The 13984-nt window shown below is 48.2% G+C and overlaps 1 protein-coding gene and 1 long non-coding RNA gene across 2 annotated transcripts; both read right to left on the bottom strand.

The window, feature by feature from the left end:
• Positions 1 to 411: 411 nt before the first annotated feature.
• LOC140216703 (uncharacterized) lies at positions 412 to 1240 on the bottom strand. Its single transcript, XR_011893336.1, has 2 exons — positions 1181 to 1240; positions 412 to 638 (listed from the first exon to the last, which is right to left on the bottom strand). It is a non-coding gene; the product is annotated as an uncharacterized lncRNA (long non-coding RNA).
• Positions 1241 to 2836: 1596 nt separating this feature from the next.
• Positions 2837 to 12508, bottom strand: LOC126520853 (alpha-amylase 1-like). The gene is made up of 7 exons (XM_072286663.1): positions 11185 to 12508; positions 10452 to 10621; positions 8684 to 8873; positions 7085 to 7724; positions 5907 to 6285; positions 3447 to 3768; positions 2837 to 2893 (listed from the first exon to the last, which is right to left on the bottom strand). Exons 1-7 carry the CDS (start codon positions 11422 to 11424, stop codon positions 2837 to 2839), a joined length of 1998 nt encoding a protein of 665 aa, XP_072142764.1. The 5' UTR covers positions 11425 to 12508.
• Positions 12509 to 13984: the final 1476 nt, after the last annotated feature.

Here is a 13984-nt window from a genome sequence, read left to right as displayed (position 1 = left end):
ATGTAGACGCATGCGAGCCCGCGGAGAGCCCGAAACCTTCAAGAAGGCGAGACAACAACGCCGGATCGAGGGTAGAATAGACTGGGGGCAGTTAAGGTGTTGTGTAAACTCTTCGATCAAAACAACGCGACTTATGCCTTCTCGTATATTCCTTCCACCATCTCCGATCGATCCAGGCCTTTAGCCTAAACTATATCCCCCGCAAGGCCTCACCGCAAGCTCCCTCCCTCCCAGCTGCCCTCATCGTATGCTGCCTTCTCCACTACTTTGGTGGCCCTCTTCAGGAGGGTTTCGCGCATGGACTCAAAAACTAAACGGTCTTGTCCGGCCCGGTGGCCGAGGTCGGCCGGTGTTTTCCGCGCGCACACATAGGCACACACGCGGGAAGAAGAACGAGCCGGGTCAAGGAGGTGTTTGGGTGTCGGCACGGTGCGTTTATTTTGGGGTCGAAGGCTCGAGATGTGGACATAGCAAACTGAGCTGTGTCGTGCTTTTCCTTCTTTCTGTCCGTCTTTTTTTGTTTGTTTTTCACGACTATGGTGTGCGATACTATGCGGGAACCGAGAAGGCCAAGTACAAGGTCGCTTATCAAAGCCCGTTCTTCTCATTGACGGACTGTGCTTGCCCGCCGCAGAGACCTGGAAGAGAGTTTGGGAGAAAGATGTGGTTACGTGTTGGACAGCTTAGAGTTGACCGCGTCCGTTCAGGTAACAGTGTGTTCATCTGTGCGGCTTGCCCAAGTGGACAGCTTATTTTTTGATCGATTACGGGCGTCTATATTCTATCGTTTAGGTGTTCTGATTTTCCTATTCGATCCCTAGATAAAAAAAAGAAAAAGAAACTCTAGCCTCACCGGCTGTGTAGTATAGAAGCGCCCGTTTGTTCTGGTTTATAGATACACTGAAAACTAGAACACAAAGTGCAGTGGAACTAGGAATGGCAACCGCTCTTCAGGCGGTCGCCCTTTAACTACATCCTGCATCTGACTACATCCTCTGGTCACCGAGAGACCAGAGCACATATTCCTTTCTAAATTATTTTCCCGCCACGCTCTTTTAGGCACTTGCCTGCGATCACAGGCATCTCAATAACTCGCAACTATCAATCAGTAGCTGACGTCAGTTACATGATAAAAACACGTCATATAAATTATGGGATCCATTATGATAGGTGTACTTACGCAGTTTCGTGACCGCGGCTTCTGCGACGACTAGAAGTAATCAGGGAAGACTCTCTCCTGCGAATAAAAGACCGGTTGCGTTCTGAATAAATTGTAACCTCCTGCCGCAGCTCTTCACATTCTCCGCAATAACTCTGCACGTGAACTGGCGCACGTTCGTAGACAGGGCAGCCTCTGCCTTCGAGCACCGCAGCTGAATGCTCTAACCATTGAGCCACGATCGCACGCGTGCTTCTCTCGTACCAAAGTCGCCTTTTGAAACTGCTGGCGCGCGCGTCACGTGATAGTTTATCATATTCTTCCCTAGTGACAGCTATAGCGCTTTAGAGACGTTGTGTCTCAAATGTTTTTTTATGCCACGCGATGGTACCCCCAAAGTCGGTGAAGTCCTCCTACAATGCTACATCGCATTAAAATGACATCAGGCTTACATACATTAACACGCTATACCATTCGCAATTAGACGTCAGGGTACCTGAGGAGCTTGTGAATGATAAACAATTGGTTTCGATTAGCTGGATCACCATGGTAATCACAGTAATGAAACAAGGGAACAACATTCTGGCAGATGCACGCACAGCGCTGTGTTCGCTAAAGCAGAGGAGCCTTATACTCCACTGTATGTGGTTTGAAAGGTTTTAAACGTGGTGAGACCATCGATATAATAAATCGGAACAAACTCCTATATGGGCCGCCTAATAGCTAGCCATTCTGTTTAATGACTATGGAAATTACAGAGAAGTTAGCTGCCCCGTGTATTCATTAAGAAAATGATGCCCATTTGCCACAACCGCAGCTATCCTGCCGTGTAATCTTTCGAAACAGTGCGCGCATCTATCGCTCTGCCTTCCTCGAGAGCGGAATAAGTGCTTTAATCCTTTATGCATGCGAGAGAAGCGAATACTCGACAACTTCGAATAGTGAATTTTCAAATCGAATGCGAGTCGAATAGCAGGAACTATTCGATTCGTATTTGAAATTTCGGATATTTGCACACTCGTAATTTTTAGATAAGGTCTCTGTGATAGTGGATGTTCTACAAGCCACCTGTATACAATATATATATTATAAGTGCATATGAGGCTACTAGCCTATAGACAGTCTATACCACACCACCTGCATCTACGAACGCACATACCCATTGCTTTGCGGTTATGTAGTGCATAAAGAATATATATATATATATATATATATATATATATATATATATATATATATATATATATATATATTTATATATATATATATATATATATATAGAGAGAGAGAGAGAGAGAGAGAGAGAGAAAGAGAGGGAGAGAGAGAACGCGAAAGTAGATTGTAAGCTGTTCGTAGATACTCTACAAGCAACCTACATCTTTTCAATGAACGAAGGTTTACTGAATTTTCCCGCAGAATAAACTATGAAATGTTCTCCGCATGATCTGCGAGATAAATCTACGCTCGTAGATGCCTTTGTTTGTGCGTCCTTCATTTAACTTTCTGCGCGTTGCCCTTGCGTATATCACGTTTTCTTGCACACGTCATGCGAGCGGCTGAAGTCGTGAATTCCCTGAAGAAGCGTCGTACCAACTGCCTTTTGTCTACATACTGAAAGCTTACAAACGCAAAGTTGTGCGCTACATGCACACTCTGTGGTGGAGGTCCTCGCGGCTTTCAATGGAAGAACGTTTTCGAAAGTTCGCGTCCGAGGCCGAATTCGGAACCCATCCGCTGCAGCAAATCCGCATAAATTTCAGGCCACTACATCATTTATAAGTGTTAAGGTCAGGTGATCAGGAGTTTGTTGTGCCTTACACGCATATATGGTGACCTTCGTCATCAGGCAGCTCGCTCTCTCGGACAACGTGGCCATAGCCCTTTGTCAAACGTTACGAAACCACTGGTTGCGTGAACCGGTCATCGCTCTCTGTGCATTCGGATCTGCATGCAACACCATTTGCTGCAAAGGCCGATGCTCCTCGCCCTACCGAGCGTAGTGGCGCCTGACAGAATGTTGCACCCGTGACCCACAAGAAGGCTCGGCAACAGGGTTCTTTCCTCTCGTAGAGTGGCTTCTAATGCTCTGACATTGACTGTATCGTATGCCTAGAATATAGTCTTAACCTCGTTCCATGAACGTTCCAGTAAATTGAATACATTTCACAACATATTCCACTGAACTTGTAGAGCGTATTAAGAGAGTAGCGATTACCCTGGCATTGTCGCTCTGGCCGGTAAAGCGTGAAGCACCGCGTGTAAAACACAGTGCGCTGACACTACTCGCCTGTATGTGTATGGCGACGGCGGGCACCTCGGCTGACGCGTCGACGCTCAGCTCGGCGAAACCGTCTTGGCGCACGCGCACCACGTGGCCCGAGCAAGTGCGCGCGTCGTGGCGGGAGCCGCTCAGCACGTCGCAGTAGTAACCCGCAGGCAGGGTGGTGTTGAACAGGCCGCGCGCCACCGAACGGCCGTTGTTGACGAGCACGAAACCGCGGCGGAGGCGCGCGAACGCCACGGCGTCTTCGTCGTCGTCCCACCAGTTGACGGCGGCCGCGGCGGCCACCGAGTTGCGGAAGCGCACCATGTTGCGAATGGGCAGCCACCTGAAACACGCCGTTTTTTACTGTACTGTGCGGAGAAGTAAGCGCCGCAATATTTGAGACATATGCCGAAATTAGAGCATAAGTGACACGCTACGGTTAACTCTACATGTCACTCAGTGGTGTGTATTTGGCATGCAGGCTCATTGGCAACACTTTACTAAATGTTTGCGTGGGGAGGAAGATTGGTTGGTTGTGCGCGAGGAAACAGTTGAAATGTGCAAACCAATGTCGTCCGGAATGCTAATTACGTGTCCTCTCTTCGTGCGTTCTGCACCATCTTCAACGGGTCTACAAACTTGTATAGAATCAAGCAAATGTTCGGAGGCAGCTGCCCTTTCTGATGAGTCAGTCATCACGGAGTGTGCGGTCCTCCCCTCATGGTGCACACGAGTGCTTCGGAGCTCGCCACACTGTCATGTTACTTTCTGATTGACTGGAGCTAATGGTGGAGCTGACGAAATACGTTTCCACCGATACGACCATCCCTCGTAGTTTCCTCTCATGAGCCCATTATGCTTAGCAATAAGCCAGCGCTCGTGTCTCGTGTGCATGTGTATTTTCTTATGCTATTTCCGTCAAATATCAAATGTATTGTCTCTGGTAATCACTGATCTTTATTTGATATGCTGTAGCGCTGGCCTCATCATGTGTGAGTTCCTGACTTACATGGGCTTGTGGCACCATGCATAATTTTGATCCAGATAATATTTCCCCGTTAATGTTGAATGCATTAGCCAGCCTAGTAGTAAATGTGACAGCTTATAGCAGTTATCACCGTAATTCCTCACAGAATACTGGGAAACTTAATAGCTCCTGAGTGAGCCGCCCTTCGAGTGTGCGCAGTAAAGTGTCTCCGTGTCGCTGCTCGAAACTAAAGCGAGCCGCAGCGTGGAATCTCAGCCACGACGCTTCGGAATGCGGCTAGAGCTCGGCGTCAGCGTTTTCATCACGCGAAGCGCGCACGCAGTGCGAGCGTGCACAGTGGGAAATGCCGAGCCGTCTCAGCGTTTCACAGCATCGCTGCGAGGTTCACGTTCCTGGGACTGGAAAGCGCTTTGCGCAATGCGGAACGCAAGGTCCGGACCGAGTGCATGTATACGCATACCAAAGAAACGTGAACGTCGGATATGGATTCTGTACAATCCGCGTCGCAGGACAGCTGCCCCAAAGTGGCGTCAGAACTGAGTTGGCAAACCGATTCCAAGGCCGAGAAGCACTTGGGGCTTCCTCGGGACTGAAATTTGGACTGCGCATTCTTATATTTTCGTTTACTATATATGCGTAGCTTGAATGTCCCACATTGCGTGCATGCGTGTGATCATTTCTTGCTCGATCGTGGCAGACTCCGTATATTACGATGCAAGAGAGTGACTTTGTTCTAGTATATGAGGCACTTCCTGAGCGTGTTACACAACTCTCTGCACCGGAGCGCCCGCAGTGTCGTACTCGTCTGAGCAAATGCTAGAGTGGCGAAGCTGCTCAGTGCGGGAAACTATACGTGTAACTTTATTTGCGCAACATTACGCGACTATGCGCATCTTTAGTTGAGTGAAAGAATGCGTAACATTAGAATACAATGACCAGGAGAAATGAAAGCACTGCAGTCATTGCAGCTAGGTTTATCCTGCGTTCGCACCTCATCCTCGAAACGCTAGTGTAGGTCAAATTTGCTGCTTCTAAATTTTATTTCTGCAGCGTCCCATTGCTGTACCTGATGAGTTGCTCCCGCTTCACCTTGTCATTTAATCATTAGTTTCTCAACTGGCGCGGGCTTGCTTTGCAAAGAAGGAAGATGGAGAAACGAAGAGAAAGTCAAACTTTCACAACACAAAACGGAGAAGAACACTACTTGCGACTGCGAGCTGTGCTGGAATTTTTTGTGATCCTGGGGCAGTTAACTATAAGAATTGTACCACATCACTGTGGTCATCTCGTTGGCATTATGTCGCCGTTCGGAAACCAAAAGATCAGTGCGTATATGTTGTAGTAAACCAGGTCAAGAAACCCTTCATGAGCTCAGAACTAGAGTTGGGTAGAGATGAGCGTTTCAAGAAAAAGCGACTCATTAAGCGCCTCATTTCACTTGCCCGCGGCAGGGTGTGAAAGGCGAAGAAATGAGCAAACAATGGGAGTGGCACCTGTGTTCGCATATCCAGCCGTTGTAGCACTCGAAGTTCTCCTTCATGAGCACTGGTTTGGTGTTGAACAGGTGGTCGAAGGGCGGTCCCAGCACCTTGGGCGGCACATACGTGTCGAACTTCCTGTCGAGCGCGTAGCTACTCATCACTCGCGGCACGCCACGCGGCTGCGCCAGCATGAGCACGGTGGCCAGAACGTGTCGCTTACGGTCCTGATACGAAACCACGTCGCCCACAGCGTTGAACACGTCTACGCCGCGCTGCGTCTCGTGGTTGTCCACGTAAATCACCTGGGCAGCATGACCTGCATCTTGTGCTTCCATGATGAAGGGCCGCAGATCCTTTAGCTGGCTTCCTCGCACCTTATTCAGGGCGTTGGCTGCGGCATGTGAGTCAATTCGTAACAGCTGCACGCATGTATTTCATGTTCTTTACGTGAAGAGCGGGAGCAAACCCGTTGCACGTTGACTAGGCTGCCACCCACATTTAATATGGGTAACAATCACAAATCTAACATATTGAAAGTTATCAACATGCTCGAAACAATATTCCTGAACATCGCATTTGATGAACCAGACTTAGAGATCACGGGTTCAAAACAAAAGTGTCATCCGCTGAAATGAAAGTGGGGAATGCCCTAACTCTGTGATTACGGGACCGAATTGCGGTGTTTACGTTAGTCTGCGCTGGTGCTTCGCCTTTACCCCAGTTGTCTGCTTTTAGGCTACCCTTACGCTCGAACTCACCACTCGCATTTTCAGAATGCGAGTGGTGAGTGGAAGCGAGTGGAAGCGAACTAGTTTGTAGTGAAGTTTCAAGCGAAGTAGAACTCAGAGCAGGTTCCTCAAGCATCGCGCGTCACAAGTGCAATATTTCTGCAAAGAACACTTGAAGCAGGTTTTACACGAAGGTAACTCAAAACTCACCTCGGAACTGTAATCTGTAGAATATTAAATACGCAGGGAGAGCGTAAGAATGTCTAAACAAATGCGCATTAGAGTGTAAAGATAAGTGTTTTCATTTATGAAGCTTGCTCGCCCATTACAATGCGCCTTTTAGCGAAATATCGCGAACAGTTGCTGCTCCTTCATCAACCGAAGGCAAGACTCGACTTCGCATTCTATAGATTGTAAGTCATGTGATCGCATCGTCACTTTGTGCATTCAAAGTATGCTCACCGTACGTCGTAAAGGACGTGGCATTCGTAACAGCTCCTATCCTTTCGTACTCCTTCGTCCAGGGCAGGTTGAGTACCGACATCTCGTGATAAATAAACGGGCCATCAAAATGCGAAGCAAACCGCGGAGGGGTAACTGTTTCACCACCCTGGTGCACTGTCGTGTCTCGCTTTCTCACGTTCGAGGAAGTATGCGTGTGCACTGTTGTCCTTTCTGCGGTCACGCCAGGAGTATCCGAGGGTGGATCAGAGGGGGAATCCGATGAAATATCCGCAGGAGTGTCTGAAGGAGTCTCCGAGGGAGTATTTGAGGGAGTTTCTGAGGGAGTCTCCGAGGGTGCTTCGGAAGGAGTCTCTGAGGGAGCCTCCGGAAGTGTTTCCGACGCACTCTCTGATAGGGTTTCCGTCAAGCTATCTGAGGCAGTGTCAGCCTCGTAGAACTCTATCTTCTCCACGTCCGGTTCCTTCAGTCGGCTGTAAATGACCTCCAGGTCGTCTGGCCACATGTAGTCTGCACCGTCGATCCTAAAGCCGCTCACGCCAAGCGACAGCAGCTGCTTGAGGTAGTCAGTGATTTTGGAGCGGACTCCCTCAAGCCTGTGGTTCAGGTCTGCGCGATCACGGAACTTGCAGTTACGTACCTGAAAAAGTGTGAAGGCGAAGTAGAAAACTCCGTCATTGCTTGTGTTAATCCTTCTGAGGCGGCAGCTGCGCATAACCAGTGTTGGAGGAGGGCGGGGCCATGACACACGTAAAAAAACTTCTGCTTCAACTTTAACATAGAACACATTGGCTTATGGGTAGCAGATGGGGGAGTCGCTTGTTCATGTCCTTCCACATTTTCCTTCTCCTCAAGCTGGCTGAATCGGGCAGCTACACTAAAGAGTAAAGGGCTGAATATATTTGCAAGCTATTTGTATTGTAGGCTAGTGCTCCTTTAATCTCTTTTTATCTACATTTGGAGGAAAATGGACACCTATTCATACTTCAAAAAATGAATAGCCCATATCATTCTTTGGGCAGTTACACCCAACATGGGCAAAAAATTATCTGAAAGCCAAGTGCTGAGTCGTGCAGGAATTCTTTTAACTTTATCGAAATTATTTGGGAATTTCTCAAATTGCGGCCATCTCACAGAGGAACCAGCTGCTGCTGAATTTATATTGTAGATAAAAAAGAAAAGAAAAATGGATAGCAGTTGTTCGTATGTAATTGCCTTGCAATGTATTTTGCGTCTGTGTGCTGCCTGTATTGCGATGTTTACAGGCAAAACTACTGTTATAACTGACTTGTAAACAAAACGTAACATTTGGGTCAAATAAGTTATGTGGAAGTCGAACTCCTTGGACGACTAACTGGGTTAGTGGTTTTTCTAATAATATTGAAAGGGATTGTCAAAAGACGTAACACGATAATAAGTAGACGTTTGCGCGAATTCCCAGAAACATCAAGCGGAGTGAGCGAGCGTCAGTATGAAAGCACTGCAGCGTACCTGACACGAGTACGTGTCACGAATTAAGGACCCCCTCGCGTTAAGTGAATTTGCGTGCATGTGTACACTACTTCATGTCTCGTATTCAGGTCCCATTGCTGAGCGTACCTGTACTTCGTTGAAGTAGTCCTCAATCATGCCGCTGGTGGTGCCGCAATCGGCGTGCGAGTGGAAGTCGCTGGCGCTGTACGGGACGCCGTCATAGGCGAAGATGTCCGAGTTGAACTCGGTTCCGTCGTAACCATGGCCCTTGCCGATGTTTGAGGTCATGTGGTTCAGCACCACGTCCACGAATACCCTGTCACAATGATCGTACGTGCATTATACAATAGTCTTGTCATCAGCGTGGTCGACTGTTCATGCCGAAGGAGGGTCACGGACGCAACATAAAGGAGAGGACAACAAAGCCCCCGAAAATAACGCCAACCACCAGTCAAAGCTTTCTGCACAATGACCCGTCACAAACTAATTGCCTGGAGATAAATTAAGCGTGACAGCAGACACATACAGAAAAAGAAGGCAAGCAGAGAACGCAAGTACTTTGTCATTTGCTTCCGCGGTGTCCGTTGTCACCTTTTACGTATTTTAAGTATGCGCCAACTGTGTTCTCATCAGGTCCCCTTAAAAAAAGTCATTTATCTGCGCATCGTTTAAGAGGAGTTTGCGAGTTGCATCTATTGTGAAATGCAGTGATATCTGAGAAAGACAATGCCGAGCAATGTAACGTGTTCACATGAACTTGTCGGCTCCAGATAGCGTAATATTTGATCATTCCTTCACCCCGGATTCTAAGTTTTGATGAGGCGCTGCGGAGAGTGGATCCGTTTGAGATGTTTGGCCGCCTGCGAACACTGGCCAAAATAGTCACCGTGCAATGGGTGGGTGCACTGCTCGCGTGAAGTTGTCATACCCCCCTAATCGTTTTATACTCCTGCACATGCACGCCTGTGACTCATGTTCACTACGCTCCGACCGAGAAGACCTGATCTCGGAACTTCGTCAAGACATTCCCTATATTATTTGAAGATGTGCGTTCCCATTCTTTAAAAATATTACAGGTGTTTATGTTACAACTTGGCGTCCGTAATGCGATAGGATTATGGTGATCTGCCATTCAATGATTGTCTATACACATACACCTGAACTTTCTCCTGCTCCCACGGTCATCCGTGAGCTGTTAGACTTCATACGTAAGCTATTATACTGATTCTATTTGCTCATGATGAATCAATTGTACATGCTTCCACTATATATACAGTGGTTATTACGCCCTATGGTCAGTAGTCCATCAGTACCGCGACAGCATAATCGCAGCTCAACGGTTAAGGCTCGTGAATAAAAGCACACACTTATTTTGTCCTTCTTAGTGTCTGTGTCGCTTACAACGCTTGACATATATCGTGCACTGGTATTAGAATCACCCACCCTCCCTTACCCATTCCCTCAATTCCTTTAAGCAAACCTCCTTCGGGATGAGCCTTCTGAAAGTTGTGCATCATCACGGATGAAAGCCGATGATTTCCCTGTACAATGCTGCCGCATAAAAAAAAAAAAAAATGAAAACGACCAGCGAAGGCACGTTCTTTGAAGGGATAAATCATTCACTCTGGCTTAATTTAAACCTTTCACAATGGTCAACTGTGCAGAGTATTCAATCGGACAGTTAATCTGGTTTACATCTCCACCTTTCATCTATTCTCTCTCTCTCTCTCCCTGTTAAGCAGTTTCTGTTCATGCTTCCGTGTTCATTCGCTACTAAGTGTTCTTTACATGAAGGTGCTCACATTTGAATCAAATAAGAAAATAAACTGAGGTCCATTCACGTCATCCGGCCACTCGTGCATGCAGGTGTTTGGCAACGAACACTCTGGCATACCTTACGTGGCTCTCGTTACACCTGCGCACCATGTCGGCGAACTCTTGCAGGTCGCCGCTGGGCGATGCGATGTGGTAGCTGACGGGCTCGTAGCGCTCGTGCCAGGACCTCACGCTCACTCCGCCAGGGGTCGTGTAGAGCAACACGGCGTTCTCGCTTGGCGGGGACACCTGCCAGCGGTAACAGATTTCTATAGACCGAATCACTAGGTCTCCGAAAACAGGCAAAGTTGATATGTTACTGTGGCTTTTAAACGTGGGCATAGTTTGTGAAACGAAATGTTACGAAACTTTTGTAAACAAAGCAGCTGTCCCGTTCGGGCTGGCAATTAATACATTTTACCGTTTTAGGTAGTATAATAAATGCGTTTTACAGAGCTGCGAAACATTCTTCAGTACGAAGTTGATAGCAAACTTGGTACTTCAATTTCTTTATTATGCTTTCCAATCTTGAGCAATTTCTTAAAATAAAGAAAACTAATGAAAATAGCTTCTGATCTACGATCACTAGAATTTAATGATTTCTTCGAATGGTTCAACGAATGTTTTTCAAATCAGTCGGAAAAGTTGCATAATGAGAACATTCCTGCTTATGATGTACCGGAATCTAAGCTGATCTCGAGGCAAAGCTTCACATTAACAGAATGATTTCTTTCATTTACCGACCCGGATGTTTCGTTCAATTCATGCAAAGCTGTTCTCCCGCTAAATGCATGCAATACACTTTTACGTACCTGCACTGCTCCGTAGCCGAACGGTCCGAGAAAATCGACGCACTCCTGGGCGACGTCGGGCCAGGCCCATTCGAAAAGCTCCACTATTGTAGTGCGGTCGCCCAAAAAACCCGGGTCTTGAAAGCGGCGCTCAGCAGCGCACAGTGCATTACCCGACAGGCAACAAGCTATCACCACCAACCACGCCGTAATCCATTGTCTTGACAATACCGTCGGCCTGTACCACTTTAACGGAGGCATGTCTTCTTTGGCACGTGTTCAAACCGATTCGCACAACAGTATAACGACGAGAAGCGAAAAACTGCAGGAGGATGCGTTGTTTGCGAAGCGGGATGCACCTCCAATTGAAGCGACGAACAGCACTCCAGAACACGCAGACGTCGGCACTCTGCGTTAATGCCAACGTGTTCAAGCAGAACCGCACAAAAGTGCGTCGTCGAAGCGCATCCTTGCGTCAGTTTTCGTTCACTTTAAAAGTTAAGGCGTGCGTTAATCAAACCATGGTTGCCAAGGTGCTTTCACGACATGTTTCACTCACGATGCTGAACACGCTGCGTGATTTTGCTTAGAAGCGCAGGTCAAACATACAGCGTGCGCACGCAACATGCCACACAGCTTCACACGCTTGCTAACAGCCGTTCAAGACATAACCACTCGGTATGATATTTATATAGAGCAAGCACTTCCAGGAACAAGTTTCTTCGCCGAGCGTGACGCTGACGAATCCCCTCCTACGTTGCCTGCAGTTCACTCCGGCGCCACTACGTCCTCGACACTGCAGTGTACAACAGGCACGGATACCATGTGTATATTCTTCCACACAATGTCGTTGTGCTAGAAGTAGCGTGGGTTCAGGTCGCGTTCGGTTCCGCCTAGGAGCAACGTCGACACGTCGCCGGCGTTAACGCCCCAATACACACGGCTGGCAACAGGCACTGCACAAAACAGGTCAGGCAACGGAAAGTCTTCGAAACCCGTGCAGTATGCCGTCGGTCAGAAGAGGTGTTTCTGTCACTCGGATCCCACAGGAAGCCGTCGTTAAGCACGCAAGTGGTTCATCCGTCACAGGGGCTTCGTGCATACGGTGCGCCCACCTCGGAAAAAGCTCACAGATGCCAAATCGCAAGACGCACACTCGCGATAACGAATAAATAAGATGGCCGTGGCGCGCGCTATATCATCTCAGTGGACTGACGCCACCGGCGGTTTATCTTATCGGACGTGTATATACGCACATCGCCAGGTGTGGCGGAGGTGTGAGGAGAGAGGCGTACAGGGGCCCTCGGTTGGCCGGCACGCGTCAACTCGGTGCTGTGCGAGCATCGCCGCCGCCGCCGCCAGCCGTCGCCGAAGAAAGGCCGGAAGCTCGGCCGTCCTTCGGCGGCGTGCCGTTTTTTGACGCTCCCGTTGCCACAGCGAAGGACGGCGTGCTCGAAATATGTGCCGACACGTATACATGCTTGGGGTCGCAGGAAACATCAATCGCACCGTGCGGTTCCGTTTATTTACTTACGTCTTCGTGTATGCAGGAGTCCGGAGGGCGAATGCTGAATTCGTTCGGCACTGACTGGGTGCCGACGGCGATGAAGTCCCACAGATAGCGGTAATTGTAGCTGAAGTTTGGCTGATTGCTTTAAAAGAGATTACGACTATATCATCTTCATGCCCGAAGACAGCTTTGGGTGCAGAGTGGAATAACGCACATACAAGGCGCACAAGGCTGCACAGACTAAAAAAACTCTTCACTGCAACTCGGACCTCCGGCCGGACTGCACCGACGCGAAGCCTCTCTTCCGTTTCGGTTGGGGCTTGGAGTTGCCTTCACGAATGCCTACGCAGCACTAATGGGAATGGCTGATAGTCCTGTATGTGATGTTTGCCGATGCGAGGAGAACACTGACCACTTATTGTGCCACTGTCCTCAATTTCAAGCACAAAGACCGTCTTTGTCCAACACATTGAGGAAATTAGATGATCGTCCTCTGAGTGAACAGAAAGTACTGAAGCACCGTCTCGACCGATCATCGGCTCAGAAGGCAGTGAAGGCACTTTTGTGCTTTCTCAGAACGTGTGGTTTGCGCGAGCCGCTTTAACTCAAGCGCTGTCCTTGCACCGTCTCTATGCAATCTCTCTCTTTCCCTTCTCTCTCTTCCCCTTCTTACTTACCCCAGCGTAGGGTAGACAACCAGACTCTTGACTGGTTAACCTCCCTGCCTTCCTTATATTCCTCCCTCTCTCTCTCTCTTGTAGCTTTGCAGGTCGGTTCCTTCACATCAGCCGGCTTGTTACAAACGTTAAAAAAACAAATTTGTTTGCATGACTAATATGGTAAGATTAGAAAGACCGCATCTCCAGTACGTGAAGAAAGTAACTTTCTCAGCACGTTTCTAGTACTAGAAGAGAAAAGAACTTTTCATTTCTTAAACACAGACATGATACGTTTTGCGGTAAGATGGATGTTAACATGGCATCCTGGATTTTAATGTCAGCTCGATGTATCTGAAACGCCCTTCACTGGTGTTTTTGGTTGTCTGTGACGACAGAAGGGCCAATATCACTGAATCAGTGTCAATTTTTTGCGATAGCTGGGGGCAAGAGAGAGAGAGAGAGAGAGAGAGAGGAAAGGCAGGGAGGTTAACCGGAGGCGAGATCCTGGTTTGCTACCCTGCACTGGGGTGGAAGAAGTAGGGGCTGTAAAGACGACAAAGAGCAAGAGGAAAAGATGCAGGTAACAGAAAAGGCGTTCCAATCACAGGCGTTCATACAGGCCGGACGGTCTCAAGAAGTGCAGTAGCGCTTG

Source organism: Dermacentor andersoni, chromosome 3 (genome assembly GCF_023375885.2).
Source record: "Dermacentor andersoni chromosome 3, qqDerAnde1_hic_scaffold, whole genome shotgun sequence".
NCBI classification, from domain to species: domain Eukaryota; kingdom Metazoa; phylum Arthropoda; class Arachnida; order Ixodida; family Ixodidae; genus Dermacentor; species Dermacentor andersoni.
This window is presented reverse-complemented; position numbering and strand designations above follow the sequence as displayed.

Bases quoted from the DNA above. Each gene is read 5' to 3' on its own strand.
- LOC126520853 (XM_072286663.1), bottom strand. From the start codon at position 11,424: ATGCCTCCGTTAAAGTGGTACAGGCCGACGGTATTGTCAAGACAATGG. The intron at 7,725-8,683 runs GTACGCTCAGCA...ACACTTTTTCAG, and splicing joins ACTACTTCAACGAAGTACAG to GTACGTAACTGCAAGTTCCG. The intron at 6,286-7,084 runs GTGAGCATACTT...CACATGCCGCAG, and splicing joins CACGTCCTTTACGACGTACG to CCAACGCCCTGAATAAGGTG.